The 21,958-nt window shown below is 39.2% G+C and overlaps 2 protein-coding genes across 3 annotated transcripts in view; both read right to left on the bottom strand.

Moving 5' to 3' along the window:
• The window catches only part of LOC149116266 (angiopoietin-1 receptor-like), a gene marked incomplete at its 5' end in the record, with an annotated part of 2,772 nt that extends 2,170 nt beyond the window's left edge, over positions 1-602 (bottom strand). Inside the window, one exon of the mRNA XM_089277469.1 lies at positions 492-602. Coding sequence (XP_089133595.1) covers positions 492-602 — 111 coding nt within the window. The remainder of the gene's footprint in view (positions 1-491) is intronic.
• An 809-nt stretch (positions 603-1,411) lies between these two features.
• Positions 1,412-21,766, bottom strand: LOC149116265 (ephrin type-B receptor 1-B-like). Of its 2 annotated transcripts, XM_089283579.1 has the most exons (20): positions 21,701-21,766; positions 21,476-21,600; positions 15,528-15,675; positions 14,321-14,981; positions 13,365-13,412; positions 12,678-13,040; positions 11,680-11,885; positions 11,434-11,503; positions 11,006-11,108; positions 10,535-10,584; positions 10,075-10,221; positions 9,584-9,660; positions 9,284-9,389; positions 8,622-8,683; positions 8,307-8,405; positions 7,456-7,575; positions 6,644-6,793; positions 4,242-4,286; positions 3,501-3,655; positions 1,412-2,175 (listed from the first exon to the last, which is right to left on the bottom strand). In XM_089283579.1, the coding sequence occupies exons 3-20, from the start codon at positions 15,660-15,662 to the stop codon at positions 1,920-1,922; spliced, it is 2,853 nt and encodes a 950-aa protein (XP_089139705.1). In that variant the 5' UTR covers positions 15,663-15,675; positions 21,476-21,600; positions 21,701-21,766; the 3' UTR covers positions 1,412-1,919. The 2 variants fall into 2 exon arrangements, with proteins under 2 accessions (XP_089139705.1, XP_089139706.1); XM_089283580.1 differs by lacking the exon at positions 21,701-21,766 and having other exon boundaries at positions 11,440-11,503; positions 21,476-21,645.
• Positions 21,767-21,958: the final 192 nt, after the last annotated feature.

Genomic DNA, 21,958 nt, shown 5'->3' with positions numbered 1-21,958 from the left:
CAGAGTTCATAAAGCTCAAAACAGTCAACAGAAGTGATGATACAATTGTATCGTTCTTCTCTGACTGCCAATGCTTCATTCTGGGCCGAAATTCGTCAGTTATTTCAAACTGTTTCGGATAGAGTGGTCGAATTTTTGTTCCTGATTCAGGCCGAAGCTTCTTATTTGTTTAACACCTAACATTGATGTGCAAATGGGCAAGCAATCGTTGTTTTTGACAGGCCGCGTTAAGACTAAAGTACGTTGTTAGTGATTTGGTAGCATAATGTCACCTCAGGCCCAGTGAAAATTGGCCGCGAACATCTAGCTCGACTTTGTCTTGGTAGATATGCTTCATATTTATCCCCTCCTCTCTTACCCCCCAAAAGGAAAGGTTTAAGACACTGTGGATAAAAACCACACAAATTGCTCAATAAGACCACAGCTTTAACAGTGAGTGTCCATTTCTGCTGTGTGTGCTACACTGACACATGTTAAAGAACTTTACAAACCTTGTGGTCATCCAGAAGTCTTCTGACCGCAGAGCAAAGCCATCGGAACGTTGGTCTCTTCTGAGGTTTTTCTTCCCAAGAATCGGTCATGATGGAGCACCTGTAAAGCAGTTATGTATACACGTTATTTGCCGGCCGGGAGGTCCATATTGGGAAAAACTGCGCCCAAGGGCATGGCTTTTACCAATACGGGCCGAGCAAGGCCGGCAAATAACGTGTCTATTTTCTCTCTACGGTATTGCTTTGAAAGCAACTTTTGTGTTCAATTTTAATTAAAACCGTTGAGTTCAAATCTGGCGTACGCCTGCGTTTGACATTCGGGCAAAAAAGCCGGTAGCGTTTGCAGAGACTGTAGGGCTGATTTTAAATAAAAGTGACACAGTGTGGGGAAAAAGTACGTTTAAAAAGGTTAGTTTTCGGCCGAAAATGTCGCTTATGTGAGAAAAATAGATGCTAATGAAAAAGAAACGCACGGCTTGAAAAATCGAAAATGGCTTTATTTGTTGCTTTCTTTGACTCTTTGTAGATTTTTTACATTATACGCTGTTTTATGGTGTAACAAAAAGCTCGAAACGTTGCCAAACTTGGGAATTTCGGAGTGGTCCGTAACCAGGGTCCGGATAGGATAATCAGGACCGCTGGAGCGCGCGCGATTAACCAATCAGATTCAAGGATTTTGGACCCGGACCGCTGTGAAGCTGGAAGAAAAAATAAAGTGTATTATTACGACTGTATTGCCTTTCTCTCGTTCTCTTAAGAAGGATTTGCGACCTATTTCTGGGTTGATTTCGAAAGCGTACTGAAACAATTTTAGATGGATTTGGAAATCTCAGACTAATGGTTTTAGAGCCAACCGCATTTGGACAGAAAACACTGAGGATGAAGATGGAGTAGAATGTGCATGGTAACACTCGAACACGCTGGTTTGCAGTTTTTATTTCATTTTTCCTGGTTTTCCCATAATTATAGTTCAGTCAGTGAGACGAAACGACCCTCGCTCCTAAAACGAACTTTAACAGTGAGTGTTTAACACTGTCAGTGTCAGCATTATCGCATTTCGTTTCTTTTCTTTTCTTTTGGTGCGTTTTGCATTTCTACTGATTCTTTTTCTTAAAGATTTACCACTTGTCAAATTTGTTACTGAAATTCCTCTTTGCTATTTTCTATTTACTATCTGTATTAATTTTACTATTTTGTAATGAATAAGTTTGCGATAAAAACTGAACTAAAATCCACAATAAAAATGATTTAAAAAGAGCTACTGTTCTTCAATGTTAACTAAAAAAAAAAATTTATCTAAAAACTTTAACTTTATCAGTTGTTTGATCAAAAGAACCAAATTTAAAGTATAACAATTACACTTCTTTCGTATAATTTTTGGTTCTTATAGCAAACATTTGTTCCAATCAGCCACGTTTTCTCTCCCGTCTATTTTGCGGCTTCCTCTTCATCCATGCCCTTGTTGTGACGTTGTGAATTCATAGCCTTGATACTCTTTTTCATTTTATTTCGATGTCCAGCCAACTTAATTCCTATTTCGTTTAAATCCCCTTCATTCAGCTGAGCGACCTTGTTGAGGGTGTTGACGCCATTAGCTTGGAATGTTTCCAAATACTTCTCCATGTTGATGTATTTTAGCCAGTCGTCCACGGACTGAAATTCTGGTAAATTGACCTCGATAGATCTGAAAGTAATAAAAACAGGTAAAATTATAAAAAAACGACTTGACTGGGCGTCGTCGTTGTTTTATTGTTGTTATTGTGTCCTTGTCGTTATAATGGCTTTGATAGTGACTGACTAGCCTACGAACGCAGACGTATTTTCGGCTGTCGCTTGTCTCCGCCGAAAATAGGGTCCGCGAACCCGAGCCAGGAAACGATTTCTGTGAGATAATGACTTGTTTCTCTTTGGCCAATCAGATTCCATGATAGAATGAAACTCGAGTGCTCCTCGCGCAGTAGTTCTGGGGCTACTTGAGCTAAACTGTGATTGGCTTAAAATTCCTGCGTCACAGAAACCGTTTCCTGGCTCGGGTTCGCAGACGTTATTTTCGGCGGAGACATGCCACAGCCGGAAATACGTCTGCGTTCGCAGGCTAGTGACTGACATGTAATACCAGTAGGCACTGTTATTGTAACAAGAACGAATCTAATAGTGCCGGACATTTAGCACCAAGGTTTTCAGCGGAAATCTCAAACGGCAAACCGCTAGAAGTCACTTAACTAAGCGCTGCGGTCACGTTTGGAGTTCTCTACGTGGGTTTTCGACGCCGAGAAGTAGGTTTGCGCGTAAGTGATTTACCTGAACATTTTTTTTATCCCGAATTTCTGTTTATACCGCGTCGTCAGTAAGAAATGTAGTAAGCCAGTAGTACATGCTTAGATATAATTTTTAGCCGATGAGTAAAAACAGGACTTTCTGTTGCCATTTGAAAATCAAACACTGCTGTTGTCTGGAAATTAAACATGGCGGCATCTTCAAGTGAAATTATTCTTTATGTTTTTGTAACTAAACAGATAGAAGTCACAAACGTCTAACGCCAAACCGGCGCCTAACCCGAAACTGCCGTTTGCTGTTTGCCGTTTACATGGAAACCTTGGCATAGCGTTAAATGTCTCTAATATTTCCAGAACTACCCTAGCTTTAGTTTAACCGACTCAAATTGAGATCAGTGCAGGGTAAATAGTTATCAAAGGAGATTTTCTAAGGGTCTTAGAAGTGCGACCTCTCTTCCAGTACGCAAGGAAAACAGTGACGAGAACAGTGAAGCGTTTTATAGTATAAATTTGGTGATTACTGTATTTTTATGTCTCTCTTTATTCATTATTTTTTAATGCATTATGGCCAAGGTTGAAGTTAAAAGTTAAGTCTTCGTCATGGCAGTGGCCGATCAGGCGGGAGTTTATTCCGGTTTCTGATGCACCACTACTCCCCCACGGATGGGATGCGAGCCCATCACAGGGCCACCTCCAGTGTAAAATTCATATATTCATATTAAATAGTACTTACGTATCTGGGAGAGACGATGAGACATAATCCTTTAGAGGTTCTGGGGATCGAATTAGTTCATCAAAGCGACTAACGATCTCAGAAAACTTGGGTCGTTTACTTTTGTCTTTCCCCCAGCAATCCAACATTAAGGAATACAGAACTTTCGGGCAGCCCTTGCGATAGGAAATAACCAAGAAAATTAATTAGTTAATTCACAGACCGGAATTGAAGTACATAAAAGTAGTTATACAAAAACTTACAAGAAATCATCAGTTCAAAATCTGATGTAATTGGACGCATAAAGTAGGGATTCATGGGCCATTGGAAAAAACCTCTTATTTTGTGGTGGATTCTCATTAATTTGTGGTGGATTACATCGACGTCGATAACGTCAGGATCGAGGTGTGACTCATGAATAAACTAAGCTAATTTGTGCAACAAATTATTCAGGGACACTTTTAAGGATAGACTACCTGGTGTAACTCATCCAAATCAACAGTCCTTAGATTTTTGCTTTCAGTTATTTCTATATTGGAAGCAAACATGTAGTCCTTTTGCAACCAAAAAAAAACGATAACTTCAACACTAGCAGCACTTCATATGCGATGCGTAAAATTTAAAATTTTAGAAATCGCAAAGAAAGCGTAAAACAGTGGAGGTACAGTCGTGCCCTTTCTACACGTCCCTGACTAACTTCAGCGTTTACACACCCATCAAATGTTAAAAATTGCAAAACAAACGTTAACCAATTTTCCGCACCTGAGGAGACTGCAATCTGTATCCAAATTGTACTCTGTTGATAACCTGTTTTAAAAACACGATAAACGAGTTAAAGAAGTTACGCATCTTGGAAAGTATAGCCTAAAATTCTCACGTTCGTCGTTTGCAATCCGTGGTAATCCTTAACCATCCTTGTTCCTCGAGCTGTATTGTTAATTATTATTATCTCTTTGATGTTTTGTATCTTAGTAAACTACTATATTTTCAGGTTCCCTTCAATTTAAAAGTACTTTTGTACGTGGCCAAAATAACTCAAAATGGCGTGACTGAGTTCCTTTCAAAGACTTCAAAGCGCTATTTGAGCTTTTAAATAGTCTGGTCCTTACTACTTACTAACCGAGAATGAGGTTTTTACGGGAAAATCTCAGACCGAGACCTTGCCGTATCGACCGAGCGACCGGCAAGGTTTGAGATTTTCCGAGCTTTAAGATCTTCTCGTAAAGACTGAACGATCGAAGTTAATAAGAAGTTTATTATATGGCTTTTTGCTTGGTTCAGTTTTTGCAGACTCGTAATCGGCCCGTTGGCATTACGGAAGAATAATGCCCTAATATTAGCCAATCAGAGGGTGTTATATCGGCTACAAACGCAAGTCATATAATAAATTTCTGTAATGACCATAGCCTTCATAAACACACAGCACCTTGTTCCAGTGAAACCAAGATAGGAGACATTATTTCAAGTTTAAGCTGTGACGTTTCATTAATACTTGAGTATGTTAAAGTGTGGAATCGACTATAGTAAAACTCCAGAATAACGTATTGCTCTGTCTACAGCAAAGACTTTAAAATCAACATTGGTAACGGATTAATAAGTAGTAACTTATCTTCTCACGCTCATTGAAATGGGAAGGAATACGTTTCTAAATAGTCCGAGTTTTATACTGTTAAACAACAACTACAGTCAATAAGTCACTAAGTAAGTGGCCAGTCAGTCAGTCAGTCAGTCAGTCAGTCAACCAGTCATCAGTCAGTCCATAAGCGTACGGGCAATTTTTTCCAGGGGTAGCGGTGGATCACTTTCACGTGCAAACAATTTTCGCAAGTTGCCCAAATTTCTACAAAACAATCGAGTACAAATGAGGGCCACAGGATTCACGAACATTGGCCTGAATATGCAGTGAAAAAAATTTTACATTTCAATCCAGAGTGAGAGCGAGTTCTTGTATATGAATCTATCATATAGACCACCTTAAGACACTACTGTCTCTGTCATTGCGAGGGCCGAAAATATCGATAATACGATCCATGTCATTGTTTAGTTCAGAGTTGGCCGTATTCCTTTTAATGTTAATCAGTGCGGATGTTACTGACACGCTGTTGCCCCATATGTTGTTGCGGTGGTCGGTTTTCATTCTGCGCAACGCACTGAATGATCCGCGCTCTGCAGAACATGATGTAGCAGGTATCACCACAATAATATTCACCACATTGGAAAAATCTGACAACATATCAAATATTTCGTTCTCATGCTTTGTCTGCAGTATTTCTGAAACAGTTGTGAGTGGAACCAGCGCTCACGACGAAAACTCGCGTATATTTTCTGCTCGGCTTCCAGAATCTCACCGTCAATTCCGTAAAATTTAGCGATGCGGGGGAAGCTTTCTTTATCAGGCGTTTCCCTGTGACACATATCTCCCAAAGCACAGAGTATTTCCTGGTCGTTTCCACTGAACCTGATCTCAAGCTCAGAAAGCAACTTATCGAGGGACCCATAAATGCTTAAAAGTTAAGTTGGCATTGAGAATGAAAAAAATTCCGGATTCTTACAAAAATAAAGCTTTTGTCCAGTGGCAATTTGAGACACGAAAAAATAAGGGGTGTTAAGAAAATGCTGATTCGCACTATTTTTGAGTATTAAGTCTCACCTTATTGTATACTGTTACCAGTATTGTTATTCTCTGTTTGTCAGTAGCATTGTAATGTTTCGAAACAAATGGAAGCGTTTTAAAAACCCGTTGCCCAAATTTCTCTTGTTGCTCCAGCTCTCAGCTAGAGAGTCCGTCAACCAGTCAGTCAGTCAGTCAGTCAGTCAGTCAGTCAGTCAGTGAGTCAGTGAGTCAGTCAGTCAGTCAGTCAGTCAGTCAGTTAGTCAGTCAGTAAACCAGTCATCAGTCAGCCACTCAGCTAGAGAGTCAGTCAACCAGTCAGCCGGCGTGTCAGACAGTCAGACGGTCGCCGGGCCAGTCAGTCAGCCAGCCAGCCAGCCATTCCGTCAGCTATTTAGTCAGACAGTTAGTCACTCAGGGATTCAGTCATTTAGCAAGTTAGTGAGTGAGTGAGTTTGTAATTGAGTCAATGAGCCTGGGCGACAAGAATTCCCTTCACAACGCTATCTCCTCGTTTCAAGAATTTGTTGCAGCGAGGTTACACATCACTTACATCGTAGTTGCTCCATTCTCCGTAAGGTCTATCACAGAAAGTCATGATCTCCCAGAGCAAAACACCAAAACTCCACACGTCACTAGCAGAGCTGAACGTTCGATGTTTAAGCGCCTCGGGTGCGGTCCAACGAACTGGAATTTTACCTCCCTTTGGGGTAATCAAAAGAAACACGATTTAATGTTAAGATGCGAAATACAGTATTTACTAAGGAGCGTGCGAGAAAAACAACTTATCACCGACGAAAGCAAGAAACAGTTACTGTTCGGGTTTCAGAAAGGCTTATACAAGTCAATCCCGCAGAAAGGCAGTTTAAAGGTCATTACTCTTGACAGAATCAGGCATTATACTGTTAGGTAGTTGTCTCATTTTCTTATGTGCGTGATTTATTCAACAGCAAATGTGGAAAGTTTCTTTTAAACTATTAAAGTGACCACGACGAGGAAGCTTGATGATCTCATTAACACCCCCATGTTTCCTTTTTTCTTTTTAGGCAGTTGATGTAGGGTCTTCTCGAGGTTTTCCACTGCATTACAACAATCCAATACAAATATTACTACAATAATTACAAGAAAATATATGGAAGATCATATATCTGAACTGCGGAGAAAGATTATGATGTATGTGTGACTGATAATAGCAGTTATATAAATACACACAACTTCAGCCGTTGTGAAATCATAGCCTGAAAAAAATTCAGGCTTGAATGGGATTCGAGCCATGACCTCTGCAATACCGCTACAGTACTCTACCAACTGAACTATCTAGCCAACTCGGTTTCGCGGTTTTGATTGAAAAACTTGAGCATGTACCTGAGTCTCGTAATCCAGTGGCTCTTGATCGTCTTGAGCATGTAACTCTCTTGAAAGGCCAAAATCAGACACCTTGCACAACATGTTTTCACCAACAAGCACATTACGAGCTGCGAGATCCTAAACCACAGGAAACATTTAAAACAGTTAAGTGAGTTTAATTGATAAATTAGGCTTAGATTAAACTTTGACTGAGGGATATCAACATTAATTTACCCAACTATATCACCATGCTACGTACATGATACGACGATTGCGCTCGCCCCCCCCCCCCCCCTCCCCCGCCCCATCGCCTGTTAATTTTGTTTTTCTGATATGCGCAATACAGACCTAACCTTTTATCAAGTATTAAAACAATCCAGTCTACCTTGGAGACTCACAAAATCCTTCAAGGCACTCAGATAATGAGTGCAACTTTTTCGTGATGTAAAAATGGTGATAATATTGAAAGAGGCTCCCTGACTATTTTACGTCTGTGTCGGTTCAAATGGCCCATCAGGCAGTTTATCCCAGTTTCCGTAGCATGTAGCGACTAGGAGTATTTCTACTATCACCTGGGGTGTAAGTCCTCTGGGGATGTTGGTCCATTGCAGGGCTACCCCCAACATTAAATTAACCGGTACCTATTTACACACTTGTGTGGGGAGAGGCACTGTAAGAGTAAACTGTCTTGCGCAAGAACACATCGCAATGACCTCGGCCAGGACTGGAACCAGGAACGCTCGATCAAACACCAGCGCGCTTACCATTAGGCCACCGCTCCGCCCATTCCATGGGTACTAGCAATTTAGCTAAGTCGATCGCAGGACTGATAGTTATTAGTACACTATCTTTACCATGTATATACTTACCCGATGAATAAAGTTCATATCGGAAAGATACACCATTCCACAGGCCACGCCCCTAGCCATTCCTATCAACTGAAGGCTCGTCAACTGTCCTTTACGTTTCTACAAAGAAGAAATTCGACTTTTCTATTAGTTCATTTATTAGTCACTTTGAGGTCTTTCAGAGGAGACGTAAGTCTAATCTTATTTACTTCTTTTTAACTGTTTAAAGTTCCATCTCACCCAAACAAAGAGGATTGGACTTTCCGGGAATTTATGTGATGCAACAAAAATACCCAGCAAAAACACAAACATGAGAAAGATCTTCAGTAAATGTACCTGTAAGAAGTGATCTAATGAACCACTCTCCAGGAATTCTGTGAGAATCATCATCGGCCTGCCTACAAATGCAAATTGATTATAAACTGATTAAATAAATAATTAAATAAATAATAAAGCTAATCAAGAGAAGATCAAGGTACGATCTCTTGGAGTAGTTTGATTTATTTATCGATTGTTTAAAAGTTTGATTGATTTACTCATTGATTGGTTGACTGACCGCTTGATTGGTTGGTTGGTTGATTGAATTGAACTATTTTTTGACTTGTGGATTGGGCCTGAGAAGAAGCTAAAGAGGACAGGATAGCCCGTAGGCAGAGAGACTGCACCCAAGTTCTTAACTTGGAGAACGGACAAATGAAGATGATTCATCTGGGACATTTTGACATGCATAACAAAAGAAGAGAGGGAGGGGTGGGAAATTGCAGCAGGTTTCATTTTCCTTGAATTATAAGAACATACAGGTGATACATAGTTGATACATATTATGAACCTAGTAAATGGCCCAACTCACCATGACTCTATAGCTCACCGGTTAGAGCACCCGGTCGGTATCTGGGAGGTCATCATTTCGAATTGATTTTGGGACTCAGATTCTTACGTTGTTTCACGCACCCCATGCTTTAAAAATTTACATCTTTCTCTCTATATATACCACTTACTTTGGGTAACAACTCCTATGAGTCCGATAACATTTGGATGATCAAACTGACACATGATGGATGCTTCTGACAAGAAGTCCTTTTGGTTTTTCTCGCTGGAACCGGGCTGGAATGAAAGAGAAGACCAGAGTTGTAACATCAGTTTAACTTGTATTGTTTTTTACATATATTCTTACGAGCGTTGTTTTGAGTACAGGAATAATCTTTTGCACTTTAGTTGTTTGAGTGTTTAACAACTCAGCTTTCAGTTTTGCTACAAAATTCTACCAAAGGATTAAAGCAGCAAAGAGATCAACTTACCCTCAAGACTTTGACAGCGACAATCTTCTTGCCTTCTCGAGTCTTAAGTATGCCTTTGTACACGTCTGCAAACTCTCCTGAAATACAAAACATGAGGATAAGCAATCGAAACATGGACGGGCAAAATAACTGAGATACCTGGCTATGGCTCGAACCCGGACAGCGCAATCCGGAGACTAGCGCACTAACCATGAGGCCATCACGCCTCCTTCGCCATTATGTGGACGACCCAGTAATGGCTTACAGTGTATAACAGCTCAGCCAATCAGGCTGCAGCATTTGCATTAGTGTACTAGTAAAATAGGCCATTTTCGATAAATTAGAATTCTAACTTGGCTCGGAGGCTTGGCGGAATAAAACAAAACAAATCACATCGAAGTCGAGGAATGAATAATTTAAAATTTATTTTGTTTTATTTCCTCATGCCTCGGATCCAAGTTAGCATTTTATTATATCGAAATTGGCCTATTGTATTAAGGAGTAATATCTACCTTGTCCAATCATTCCCTCTAGTTTAGTGTCACTTCTGTCGAGTTCATTCGTAAACTTCGATATCAGTTCCATTAAATCCAGATAGTTTCCAGGGTCGATATACTGGTTTCGCTGATCCATAGGATTCGTAGTTTGTAATTCACTTCCTTTAAACAAAATATTGCAGGCAATATTGACGTTTACTAAGAGTTACAACACTTGTATGCAGTTTCGTTGACAATGCTCATCTGCTACAATATTGTTATCTCGAGCGAATGTGTTCGGAGTGGAAAGAAATTAATGGAACTTAACACGAGAAAGCTTCCAGAAAGTCTTCTTATTTTCCTTAATGGCAACATCTCGTTTTATACAGTGAGGCAAATTTATACATTAATAGTCGATTCTTTAGCACCTAACACGGGTTAATCGGTACAGACGTCTCAATTGCGTTATATAGAATATGGACGTTTTTGAACCTACCTATTTCAATGCTTTTCATATAGGCTCTCTCTACACTCTTTCGCCCTTTCCTAGTAGTATACACATTGAAGCATTAAGTTGACACATAGATATAAGTTAGTCTCATTTATTTGGATAAGCAACGATAATTGATTGGTGGTTAGAGAGGTAGGTTGGTTGGTTAAGGTAGATAAGTGGGTGGGTGGGTAGGTAAGCACGCAGGTTGGTAGGTAAGTTGGTTGGTTAACGTAGATGAGTGAGTGCGTAGGTAGGTAGACAAGTAGGTATGGTAGGAAGGTAAGTAAGTGAGTAGGAAGGTAGATACGTTTCATCTACGTAGATACGTTAGGTAATTAGATAGGTAAGTAGATAGGTAGATTGATGTACATGTATTGCGAGGGAAGGTAGACCAGTAGATGTCTTGACCTGAACTTTAACAAATCAATTTAATGACTTGAACAAATCCACAAGGTACTTATTTACGAGACTCACCTTCTGCGGAGAATAATAATGACAACAAGTATTATTAAAAGAATTAACGCCAGTCCTCCAACTCCAGCACTGAATGCAATTATCTTAAATGCCTTCGATTCATCTGTGGTAATATAACAGCCAGAAATGATGAAGTATTAGTCACTGGTCATCAATCGTGCGATAAAAGTTACATCGACCCTAATCAGCCAATAAGTCAAGCTGAAGCCAAAGTCCATGTCAGGATCCATGGCAATCTTTAATAAAGCTTTCTTACTTTGAAGTGCGATATCCATGGCATTTCTAAGAGTTTTTACTTTAGGTGATTTGTTTTTGTTCTAGTTTCAACAAGACTAGAGGGGAAAATGATAAACGTGAAATCGTTTACAAGGAAGAGCAGGAATAATTATGTTAATCTTAACTTGATAATTATTTAATTTTTAACAAACCGGAACCAGTTCTAAGTGTAAAGGTCTTTGTCCCAGCAGGTCCTTTACCGATGTTGTTCACTGCAAATACCTGAGGAAAAAAAAGGACCAAAGTGGTTTAATATAAAACTTTTATGGTTTGTTTGTTTGGCCGTTTTCGTTTGCCTGCTTGTCTGCTTGTTTTTCTTAGCATAAAACTTCAAGATAACATCTAATTGCTGGCGTGTTAAACTGCTTACCCAAACTACGAATTCAAATTTTACCTACCTGAAATTCATAAGTTTTTCCCGCCATTAGAGTTTCAAACTGCAATTCAGTTTCCTGTGTAGTTCTTGACTGTTTATCTGAAGAATCATCCTCTCTTGCGTATGTCACTTGATAATGTTTAATGCCGCCATTCTTTTCTTCTAAAATCCATGACAAAATAACGGCATCTTCCGGTTGTGCAACCGATACTTCGGGTTTTCCAGGAGCTATAATGTGTAAAATAAACCAATCAAGAACATCAAGTTCCAAGCGTGATCTCTTAACCTTGGCCACAGCAAATTATTGCTGCACGCCACACAAAATTTATTTGCTCCCGATTGGTCGAGGGCGTACAATTAATGCAAAATCGTACAGTCGTAAGTTATATACAGAAACAGCTTTTTTAAAGTTTCTTTGGTGACTAAGCGCACCGTATTTTCTAAATTTAAATCCCGATCAGGAATAAACGTCGATTTAAAATATGCGTGTGTCCAGGCACTAGCATTTATTTGGAGAAGGCCTTGTGGAAATAATTTTCGTTAATTAACAGCCCTCACAGGGAAGGTAGATAAAGTCTGAATACGAGCCAAGTGGCCTTGTAGCACTCCTTGTAGCACGAAGCGACAAGGAGAATTTCTACTCCTCCCTGGATGGGATGCTAGTCCATCGCAGGGTTACCCCCAGTATTTAATTCGCCGCTACCCATTTGTACACCTGGGTAGAGAGAGGCACTGTGAGAGTAAAGTGTCTTGCCCGAGAACACAACACAACCCCGACCACTCGATCCGAAGACGAGCGCACTGACCATGAGGCCACACACCTCCCACTAACAGTCCTTCACGATGATTCTGTAATGTTGCGTTCAGTTGGTCCTGTGGTATATCTCAAACCTTGAGAAACGTTTGGGTTGAACCAAAAAAAATCAAATTAATAGCAATCATCTGTGTTAGATGATTTACAGAGGAGATGATTATTATCTTACAGCATATTGTATATTTTCCACAAACTCAAAAACTTACTCGATCCATTAGTCCTTACGGAGATTGCTGTAAAGTTTCCTTCAACTCCGTGTCTTCGTTTCGCCACCTCACTCACTCTGTTTTTGGCGCGAATCTTAAAAGTGTAATTCACAAATGACGACAGGGTCGTTACCATTACATGGGTCACGTTTAAACCTTCCTTACGTGGTAAGTAAGTGACAACACTTTTGCACTCTTTATCAACACACTCGTTGTCGTCGTCATTGACACATGGCTTTCGACAATCGACGTCATAATGCACGTGAGTCTGGGCACCGATTATTGCAGGCGGTAGCCATCTTAACTCCACTGCACTTTGGTTAACGAATGTAACGTTAATGTTCCTCGGGATTGTGGGTAAAACTAAAAGGGAAAAGATTCTTCAATTTATTATTAGGTAATTAAAAAGACAACAAACAAAGTGAATGCTTTTGATCAACAGAGGCCATGGCGTGTTTACAGCATTACACAACAAGTTAACTTATGTCCCAATCCACAAATCGTCGGCCATCACAAATGCATTGTAACGGTAACAAGAAGGCAGTTCCAAAGAAAAAGAACACAATGTTGAATTGATCACTGATTAAGTGAATTAAGTGGATTCCAGAATTCTATATAATAGAATAAAAACATTGAATAGTGAGTCCCATTCATATTTTTTTAAAAGAAAATTGCGGCGTTTCTTACCGGTGCAGTTAAGGCCCGCCTGATCGTTGTATTCTCCCTCAGGGCAATCTAAAACAGAAATTAACCAAATTCAGGTAAGTGTAGCTGGTAAGCAAGATTCTTTATTGCACTGTGTTATGAGTATGATACATATAGCTTGCGCGTCGGTTAATGGTGGCACAATTATAAAGTGTTCTTTGTTTCCATTATCGCGGTTGTGTTGTTTTATTACTGCATTTGTACCAGTCAACGTATAATCACAGAAGCGTTAGCCATTCCCCCTTCAGGAATTTTAAACCTTATATTGATTTTGTTACGACTTTGTGTAGGAACAAGAGCATTTCGATGATCAAATAGGGAACGTTTATTTAATACCATGACGGAGAATGAAGACACTGAGGGACAGCTAGGGGCAAAAATATTGTTCGTTCCTAATATGTTTCGAATATGCCACTTCGGCTTGGATTGTATTTTCCATATTTCCACAAATTTGCTTGTTCAGCACATGGAGAAGATTTGATGAGGGAAAGGGACACTGAACATTTTCTTGCTATGAACAATGGGCGGGGGGCAGCCTAGAAAACTAAAAGGCTAACCAGAGGCGTTCCGAAAATGTTTATGCTTCCAATTTCAATATGTTCATTCCCACTCATCGTATGAAATTAGGCTTCCCTGAGAGATCTGCTTCACTATATATTCATGAAAAGTAAAGGCGTAAAATATTTTTGATCTCAGCAATGCCAATGCAGTCTGAGAGACGCATCTGCAGTTCCGTGACTCATTTTTCCATTAAGTATAGGAAAAGCATACCTTAAATAATACCTGTAAATAATATTGTATTTTAGCATTTTATTGTAAATAATATATTTTTAGCATTCTAATTATTTTAAGCTGAGGGCCCCAAGTTTATCAGTAACTTAAGTTACTGTCACGGGTCACCCTCATTAAATAAAGTCTTTCACTTCATTTCACTTCACCTTTGCACATCCCTTCATCATTCTGCATATCTTCTTTACAAATACATCTTCCTTCAAGTCCACTGGTGTTCCACTCGCCATTACTTTCACAGTGAACGTACAAGCTGCCTGATACTTGAACGGTATCTTTGTCACAGTTTCCTTTAACTCGAACGGGTTGCGAATCATTTACTGGAGCTACAGTTCGTGGTAGTGACATCAAACTGTTACTGAGTGTTTCATCTGGGCAAACGTTGTAAGTCACTTTAACAGAGAAGAGAGTACTACAGGCTCCATAATTATGGAATGCTAAAATAACATGTTTTTCTTTAACAAGGACGCTTATTGTTTCAGAAGTGACTTTATCGGTAGTCTGATTAATTTCTGCTATTCTTTTATAGGCCACTGAGTTACTGAGAGGGTCAGGATAGAGACCTTGGTCTGCAATAAATTGGTCTGACTGGTGTACGAATAAGTCAAAAACATTCACGCAGTAATGTCCTCCATTTGGGGGGAAGTTAGAACAACTCGAGATGTAGTACTGGACAGTGACATCGATCCTGTTAGCTTCACTGACTGCGATTTGATCACTTAACAGCCAATAGTTTGGCTGAGGATCAGACTGTTTCAAGTTAACATCACACGCTCTATATCTTGGAGGCTTACCAGTCACTCTTTCCCACTGAAAAATAAAACAGTAAAAAATAAACAAACAATCAATCAGCCAATAAAAGCAGAAAATCAAATACCTGTCATAGCATTTACCTACGTAGTAAAACCCAAATGATTTCGTTCACAGTTTGCCTTAACCATTCAGCAGAAGGTTGAGTATAAGTGCCTGTGGAACAGTGGGGCAGGGAGGTTTACTGCTCTGGGAGACGATTAGAAATAAAGGGAAAGGCATTTATTTAACAATTACTTCACGAGTGCGTGTTGGATAGGAAAGAGCGCCGAGTTGGCTATATTTATTTCATATCCAACAAGCGCGAGTGGAACAATGGTTTTATCAAAACAACCTCAAAATATAGACAATCATGAACATAAAATAAAAAATAAGAACGACCCCAAAAAATTACGCGTACGTTAAACATAGTTGTAGAGCGAGGTATAAATGCTCATATATATTACCAATGATGACAAAGCTAGTGGAAGTCTTGAATTGCATTATCCAATGATCCAGATTTTAATAATAAAGGACATCATGACAAAGGTTAACTTTCAAACTTACCCCTGATACCCCAGGCTGCTGTTTAATAATCCAATACCAGTCTTTTTTATCTGTATTTTCTAGTTCCCTTTGAATTGCTGACACCAAAGCTACAAACGTCAAGGTGGGTAAAAAAGCAATCCAAATATGCTGCATGTTGATCACTCAGCTAAATGAATGGATGAATAGTTTTAAGTTTGGAGGCGGTTGCTTTAAACAAGATCAAACGTTCAGATACCAGTTGTAAAGGGTTAATAACGCTATCTACCGAAGAAAGCACTATCACAGAAAAGTGCAGTTTGTTCTACTAACACTTATCCATTGGATGTAAATATCGCTAGATAATGCCTCAACTCTCACTCTGTCACTATCTTGTTTAATATGCGGTCACCGGGCTGTCATAGAAATGAAATTATCATCATCGTTGTCCACTGTACAATTACTATACCGTCATGATTATTGCTGAAGACGTCCTTGGCATTAGTGTGAATGAGAAAGTAAAAAGGAATTCAACTGTCTTGAAGAACCCAAGGAATACCCCTAGCTGAAGCATTTAATAAATCTATTCTTTCTGGGATCTACCCAGCAAAATTCAAGCTCGCTAAGATTGTTCCAGTCTTTAAAAGTGATACTCTTCCTGAAAACTATCCTGAATACATTATAAGTTGTTTATCGACATAAAAGCTGATCCTAAAGTTTAAATCGCGGCACCGTTAGTAATTGTAATTTTTTTTCCAAACTTAACGTGTTCACAAACTGAAACAATGTACAAATATAATACTACACGACGAAAACTATACATCCTTTGTTGTCTCATTACTCGTCCACAAAATGGTGGGAGGGGAGGGGGGGTGATAATTTTAAATATTCCAATACACCTCCTGAATCAACTTCTTAAAACAAGTACAATACGTAACTCTGACACCAGATCATCTACAAATGAGTGCTTCTCTGTAAAATTTTCAAGAACAGCGAAGATGAAGATTACCTTACAAGTAAATCTTTGTATTTTAGGAATACACGTACGTATTTTGAACGAGCTTGTACAGCTCTTAGACGCGACGTGTGTAAAAAAAGTATTGTACTGTATCGTATCGTATCGTATTGTGTTGTGTTGTGTTGTGTTGTGTTGTGTTGTGTTGTGTTGTGTTGTGTTGTGTTGTGTTGTGTTGTGTTGTGTTGTGTTGTGTTGTGTTGTGTTGTGTTGTGTTGTGTTGTGTTGTGTTGTGTTGTGTTGTGTTGTGTTGTGTGGTATTGTATTGTATTGTAAGAATTGGTGTCTCAGTCTGGAATTCCATTCCACTTTCAGTGAAATTACTTATCAAATCTTAATTCCGAGATAAAATGAAGGAACTCTCCTTGATGTGTTAAAACGTGAATATGACTATAGTGAGGTCTCCCAACTGATACAGAAATTTTCTAAACCAACATAGTTTATTGATAGTAGTATTCTAATTGCTTATGTATGTGCACATTACATTGTTACTTTGTTTTCGGTTACCTGTAGTTTTTGTACCTTTTGTAATTTTGTTGTAAATACTATCGTTACTTTTTTCTTCCTTTCCTTTTTAATATCAACTCTTGCCCCCGCCTCGATTAGTTCTGGAACTAGCTGCGGGAGGCAAGCAATTGTAACTTTACGTAAGAAAACAAAAATAAAATTAAAGTTTAAAGCTCAAAGCTCATTACAAAACACATGCAAAAAAAAAAAAAAGAGACAGCAGGCATAAATGAGCAGAACTATAGGCTGACCCATAGGCTCGATTGCAGCCGCTCTCTAGAGTCCGGTCTACGTATACGTTCTTCTCTGGGAAGAGGGGAGGAGCGCGGGTTCGGGCTCCTTTCGCGGCTCGTAATTTAATCTATTAGTAAAGCTAATAACTCAGGCACCGACTCTAGCATCACTACACTACAGCTAGTCAGCGGGCATTTGTGACATTCCTTACATAAGGGACTGTACAATAATTACTTGGAGGAGGGGCATAGGAGAAAATGACAACAAGAGAGAGGGGGGGGGGGGTTGGATGTAAAATTTAATACATGCAGGAGGGGCATTACTTTTTCATTCCTTTTTTCAAACTGGAAAAATAGTGGAAGAGTTATTTGCATTGAGTTCAAATATAAATACTAACATTGGAATAAAACTGCCAAATTTATCAACCCTAAGGTGTTCTAATTTATGAACTGTTGTTTTCCTATCTGTCGTGCAGTAGGAAAGGAATGCCTCTGTTATATGGGAAGAGACTTTTTTCAAGGGGGGAGGTTAGCCTTAATATTATCATTATGTGAGGGGGTTGAAATTAATTTTTGCTTAATGAGAGGGGGGTATGACTTAGTTTTGGGGCATATTTCACCCATTTCCCAGCCCCCCCCCCCCCCCCCTTCCAGGTAGTTACTGCACAGTCCCTACGATAGACAAGAGATAGATTATGAGAAAAATTTATAGCATTTTATAAAGAAATAGCGCGCGTAGAACGACAAATAAGTAAAAACTGATTAAGTAAATAAAAAATGGCTACAGAAAACTGGGGAGAGTACGTGTCCCCAGGGTAGGGGCTTCTGTCCTCTTCCTGTGTTTCTTTCATTCATAGAAAACCAAGATAGTGGCGTTCAAACTCTTCGAGTACACCGAAAAACATGGGACTGTAAACAGTCTACAGTCTACATAAGTTTCTGATTTCGTTATTCAATACGTTGCGTCAAAGACATGCGTATACGCGATTTCCTTGGTTTTACACGGCATATAGTTTCTTGTCTAAACAAATTCGAAGTGCGCGAGCACTGATGATTTATTGACTTGCCAGACGGAATTTGCTTGTTTTACAACAGCTCTACACCATAAATTTACTTGCATCCTAAACCTTCAGATCCTGTCCAAGGGGCAATTTAAAGAAAAGGAAAGGCTTAAATTCTCCCACTCAAACCATCGTTTAAATTACTCTGAATGAAAACGTTTCGCACTTAAATGCCTGTAGACATGAACATGTAGGGGCGTTTACACTGGCCCGTGAACACCAGTTTATTTATTTTTAATTATTATTTTTTCTTTAATTAGCTTTTTGGGTTATTTCTTTATTTAATTTTACAAATTTTTTTCATAATTTTTATATAATTTTCCATGTTCCGGGACGCGCCGGAATGTTCCATGTTCCTGGTTTTATCGACGGCCCTATTAACACGCCGTTTTATCAATATCATTAGTAGTTTCGCTCACACTCACAGAACGACCAAAAGCATGAACGAAGCGCTATCGTGAGCTGTCGTCTTATCATTCGCGCCTTTGGTGATTTGAAAAATGTTGTACATGTATTATGCGGTTTTTTTTTGTTGTTTTGTTTTAAGTACACAAAGCAGAACTGTACGGGTCCGCAAATGATCCCAGGACCGCAAATGATCCCAGGACCGCAAATGATCCCGGACCACAAATGATCCCCAAATTGGGCCGCAAATGACCCCGGACCGGAAATGATCCCCATTTTGGACCACAAATGATCCCGATCAAAAACTAAGGAATGGCATGGATGGTGGAATGGTGTGGATAGAGAATTGGCGTACGTGAATACCGATGTTTTTATTCAAGCCATCTTGTAATTATAATGGCTTACAAGTTGATTTTTTTTTTTTTTTTTTTTTTTTTTCATACTTTTGACTGAACTTTGTTGCTAACTACGATGTTATGAATATCACCACTCAATCATCAAAACACGACTTGGCTTATATTTCTTTGCAATTCTAAGTAAAATTATGATCAGTGCACCATACGCTACATATCCTCCTTTGTTACACATTGATATTTCGGTGTTATAATTAAATCACATTTTATCAGCCATTAACGCCACTCGTCTAAAGTTTTAAACTAAAATATAACCATGAAGCAACTATTACAGAAGACGCTGTCACCTGAGTAGACCCACAAGCCTACAACGCTTCATCACTCTGTAAAACACCTAGTGTGTAGCACTGGAAATTTGAACAAATTTATTTTACAGTTTTTCCTTGGTCGTATTTTGGCTTTAATTCCTCGGAAATGACTACTTGAGTATTCTAAGAAGGCAAAATTCCAAGCTATAGTTATGAAGTTCAGCTTCATGATCACGCAAGGCCAAGGCTTGGGCTTCGTTTCGACAATTAGCTGTTTGATAGATGTTTGATACTATCGCCACCGGAATTTCGAGAATGTTTACAAGTATGTGTTTTTCTAAGACTTCTAATTTGATAGATCGTCTTCACGTGACGTGTTTTTATCTTCATCAGGCATAAGAGGCGGTATATTTATATCTGTTTACAATTAGCGTGCTTCGTTTGGAAACTAGAGCATTTTGAATTTCAGAGTTATGGAGCTTGCGTGACACAAGGCTACGATCGAGTTTGTTGAAAAATATATACTTATCTCATGATTTTGAACCTTTTTAGAAGTTAGAGCATTAGGAAAAGTGCTTATGTAAATGCTTGTTTGTTTAGTACTGATAGTCAGTCGCCTAGAAAGCCAAAGTAAGTTCCAGATGTTTACACTATATTCCGGCCGCCATATTGGTGTACCACGGATGTACACCAACATGGCGTTTTCTTACTGGACTCTGTAAATTTCTGGGAAACATTTACGACGAATATCTGACGTTTGGGGAAACGCAAAGGCCTGAAACTTGGAGAAGTATCTTATTTAGTTATCTTCTATAGCGTACATCACAACTTCTTAGCTTTTTCCATTGGTTGGTTTTCGATTTATTATTTCTGTTATTGCGTGACAGTGAAAACGATCTGTACCCTTCGAAGAACAAAACCGCAATTGCGGAAAGTTTTTTTGCAAAATGATAAAATATGTTTTTTAGTTCATTATTTTTGTACATGTTCTCACCTTCCTCTGATATAAATCCATGCCATTCCTTATTTTTTGATCGGGATCATTTGCGGTCCAACATGGGGATCATTTCCGGTCCGGGATCATTTGCGGTTCAATTTGGGGATCATTCGCGGTCCGGGATCATTTGCGGTCCTGGGATCATTTGCGGACCCGTACAGAACCTGTGTTCAGACGCCTAAAACGTCTTGTGTTTTACGCGGAAAAGGGGCTTTGTTTTGATGAAATAAAGGAAATAATAATCGTCTGGACGCAGGGTAAGACCGAAAAAGAAATATCTGTCTTGAACCAATACTAATTCACCTGATTTTGCTCAACAGATGAAAACCCTAACTTGGAAGACGTTCGTTCACTAGTACTTCTGCAGATATCTTTGACTTAGCGGTCTTGAAATTAGACCTGTAATTTATTGAACCTTTGTATTTTACGACATTTAATAAACTGTAATTCAAGTTATTTCCGTCATGATAAATTCAGTGACGTAATGCAAGCATCGTCTCCTAAACAACAATGGAAAGTCATTGCTGAATGTAAATTGTCGCCGAAATTTAAGCTGAACTGAAATCTCACTCCAACCCTCAACCTGCTCTATCAACATCACGAGCGAAAGAAAGAATATAATAATGGACAAACATTCGTGAACAACAAAATAAATTTGTAAATGAAACAAATTAACTTCACGTTAGCGCCATTGTTATATAGTATTAACGTTCGTTCTGACCCGCGCATAAACGGACGCTAAGCAACGATATCAGAACTCTGTTTTATGTTCCAGATTTATTTTAGGAACTGACTCTTTATGAGATCTCACAGCTCTCCTTGAAGACAAAAGCCCTCCGAAGCTGAAATTGACTGAGTGGGTGATAACTTCCTCATGGCAATGCACAGTGTTGTGGCGCAGTATTTTCTTTCACTGCACGGCATTAATTCATCTACTAGTCGGCTACTAGCTGCCAAACAATGGTCGTTTATATGTCAGAAGGAACATTAGTTCACAGCAAACCAAAACCATGCAGCAAACCGAAATAATAAACTTTTCGCAAATGTCAACTCTTTAACTCATGTTATCACTTACAGAATGCATGCATGCCACAACAAGTTATATACTCACCAATTCGTGATCGACCAACAGTGCTGATTCATCGAACGATTCTTTGAAAGAGTAGCCTGAAGTCAGACAACGCGAACCTAGCGTAGAGACTGTATTACTTCTACGGTTGACCTAGTCTGCGCGAACTAAACAGAGAGATATGCAATAAATATGCAGATATCAAATACTAGTAATTTGACAAAGGATGATGTCACTGTCAAAACTGCGTTACTACATGGTACCCACCAGTGTCGCGGTTTTAGCGTGGCCGAAGAAAGTATATTACAGTTTGAAAATGTGCCCTGTGCCCTGTGCCCTGAAAACGTACATCGGTGGACTGAGCAAAAGTTTTGTATGGCGTGACTTTGATCTGTACGGGCAAACAGCCCGCATATATTGTCCTAAAACAAAGCTGTCTCAAAGATTTGCATGTTACTATTTACGTCAGTTAACCAAGGAGAACGACCATGGGTTCCCCGTGTTTCACTGGTTGACTGAGGCGAA

This window comes from Orbicella faveolata, unplaced genomic scaffold (assembly GCF_042242905.1).
Source record: "Orbicella faveolata isolate gen_17 unplaced genomic scaffold, um_ofav_v1 contig_12, whole genome shotgun sequence".
Taxonomy (NCBI): domain Eukaryota; kingdom Metazoa; phylum Cnidaria; class Anthozoa; order Scleractinia; family Merulinidae; genus Orbicella; species Orbicella faveolata.
Note: the sequence above shows the minus strand (reverse complement) of the source record. Positions and strands in the feature narration are given on the sequence as shown.

What these genes read in the sequence shown, in the direction of transcription:
- LOC149116265 (XM_089283579.1), bottom strand. Translation starts at nt 15,662, where the DNA reads ATGCAGCATATTTGGATTGCTTTTTTACCCACCTTGACGTTTGTAGCT. An exon ending in GGCGGGCCTTAACTGCACCG is followed by an intron (nt 13,041 to 13,364) that starts GTAAGAAACGCC and finishes TTTCCCTTTTAG; the next exon opens with TTTTACCCACAATCCCGAGG. An exon ending in ATTATTATTCTCCGCAGAAG is followed by an intron (nt 10,585 to 11,005) that starts GTGAGTCTCGTA and finishes GTATACTACTAG; the next exon opens with GAAAGGGCGAAAGAGTGTAG.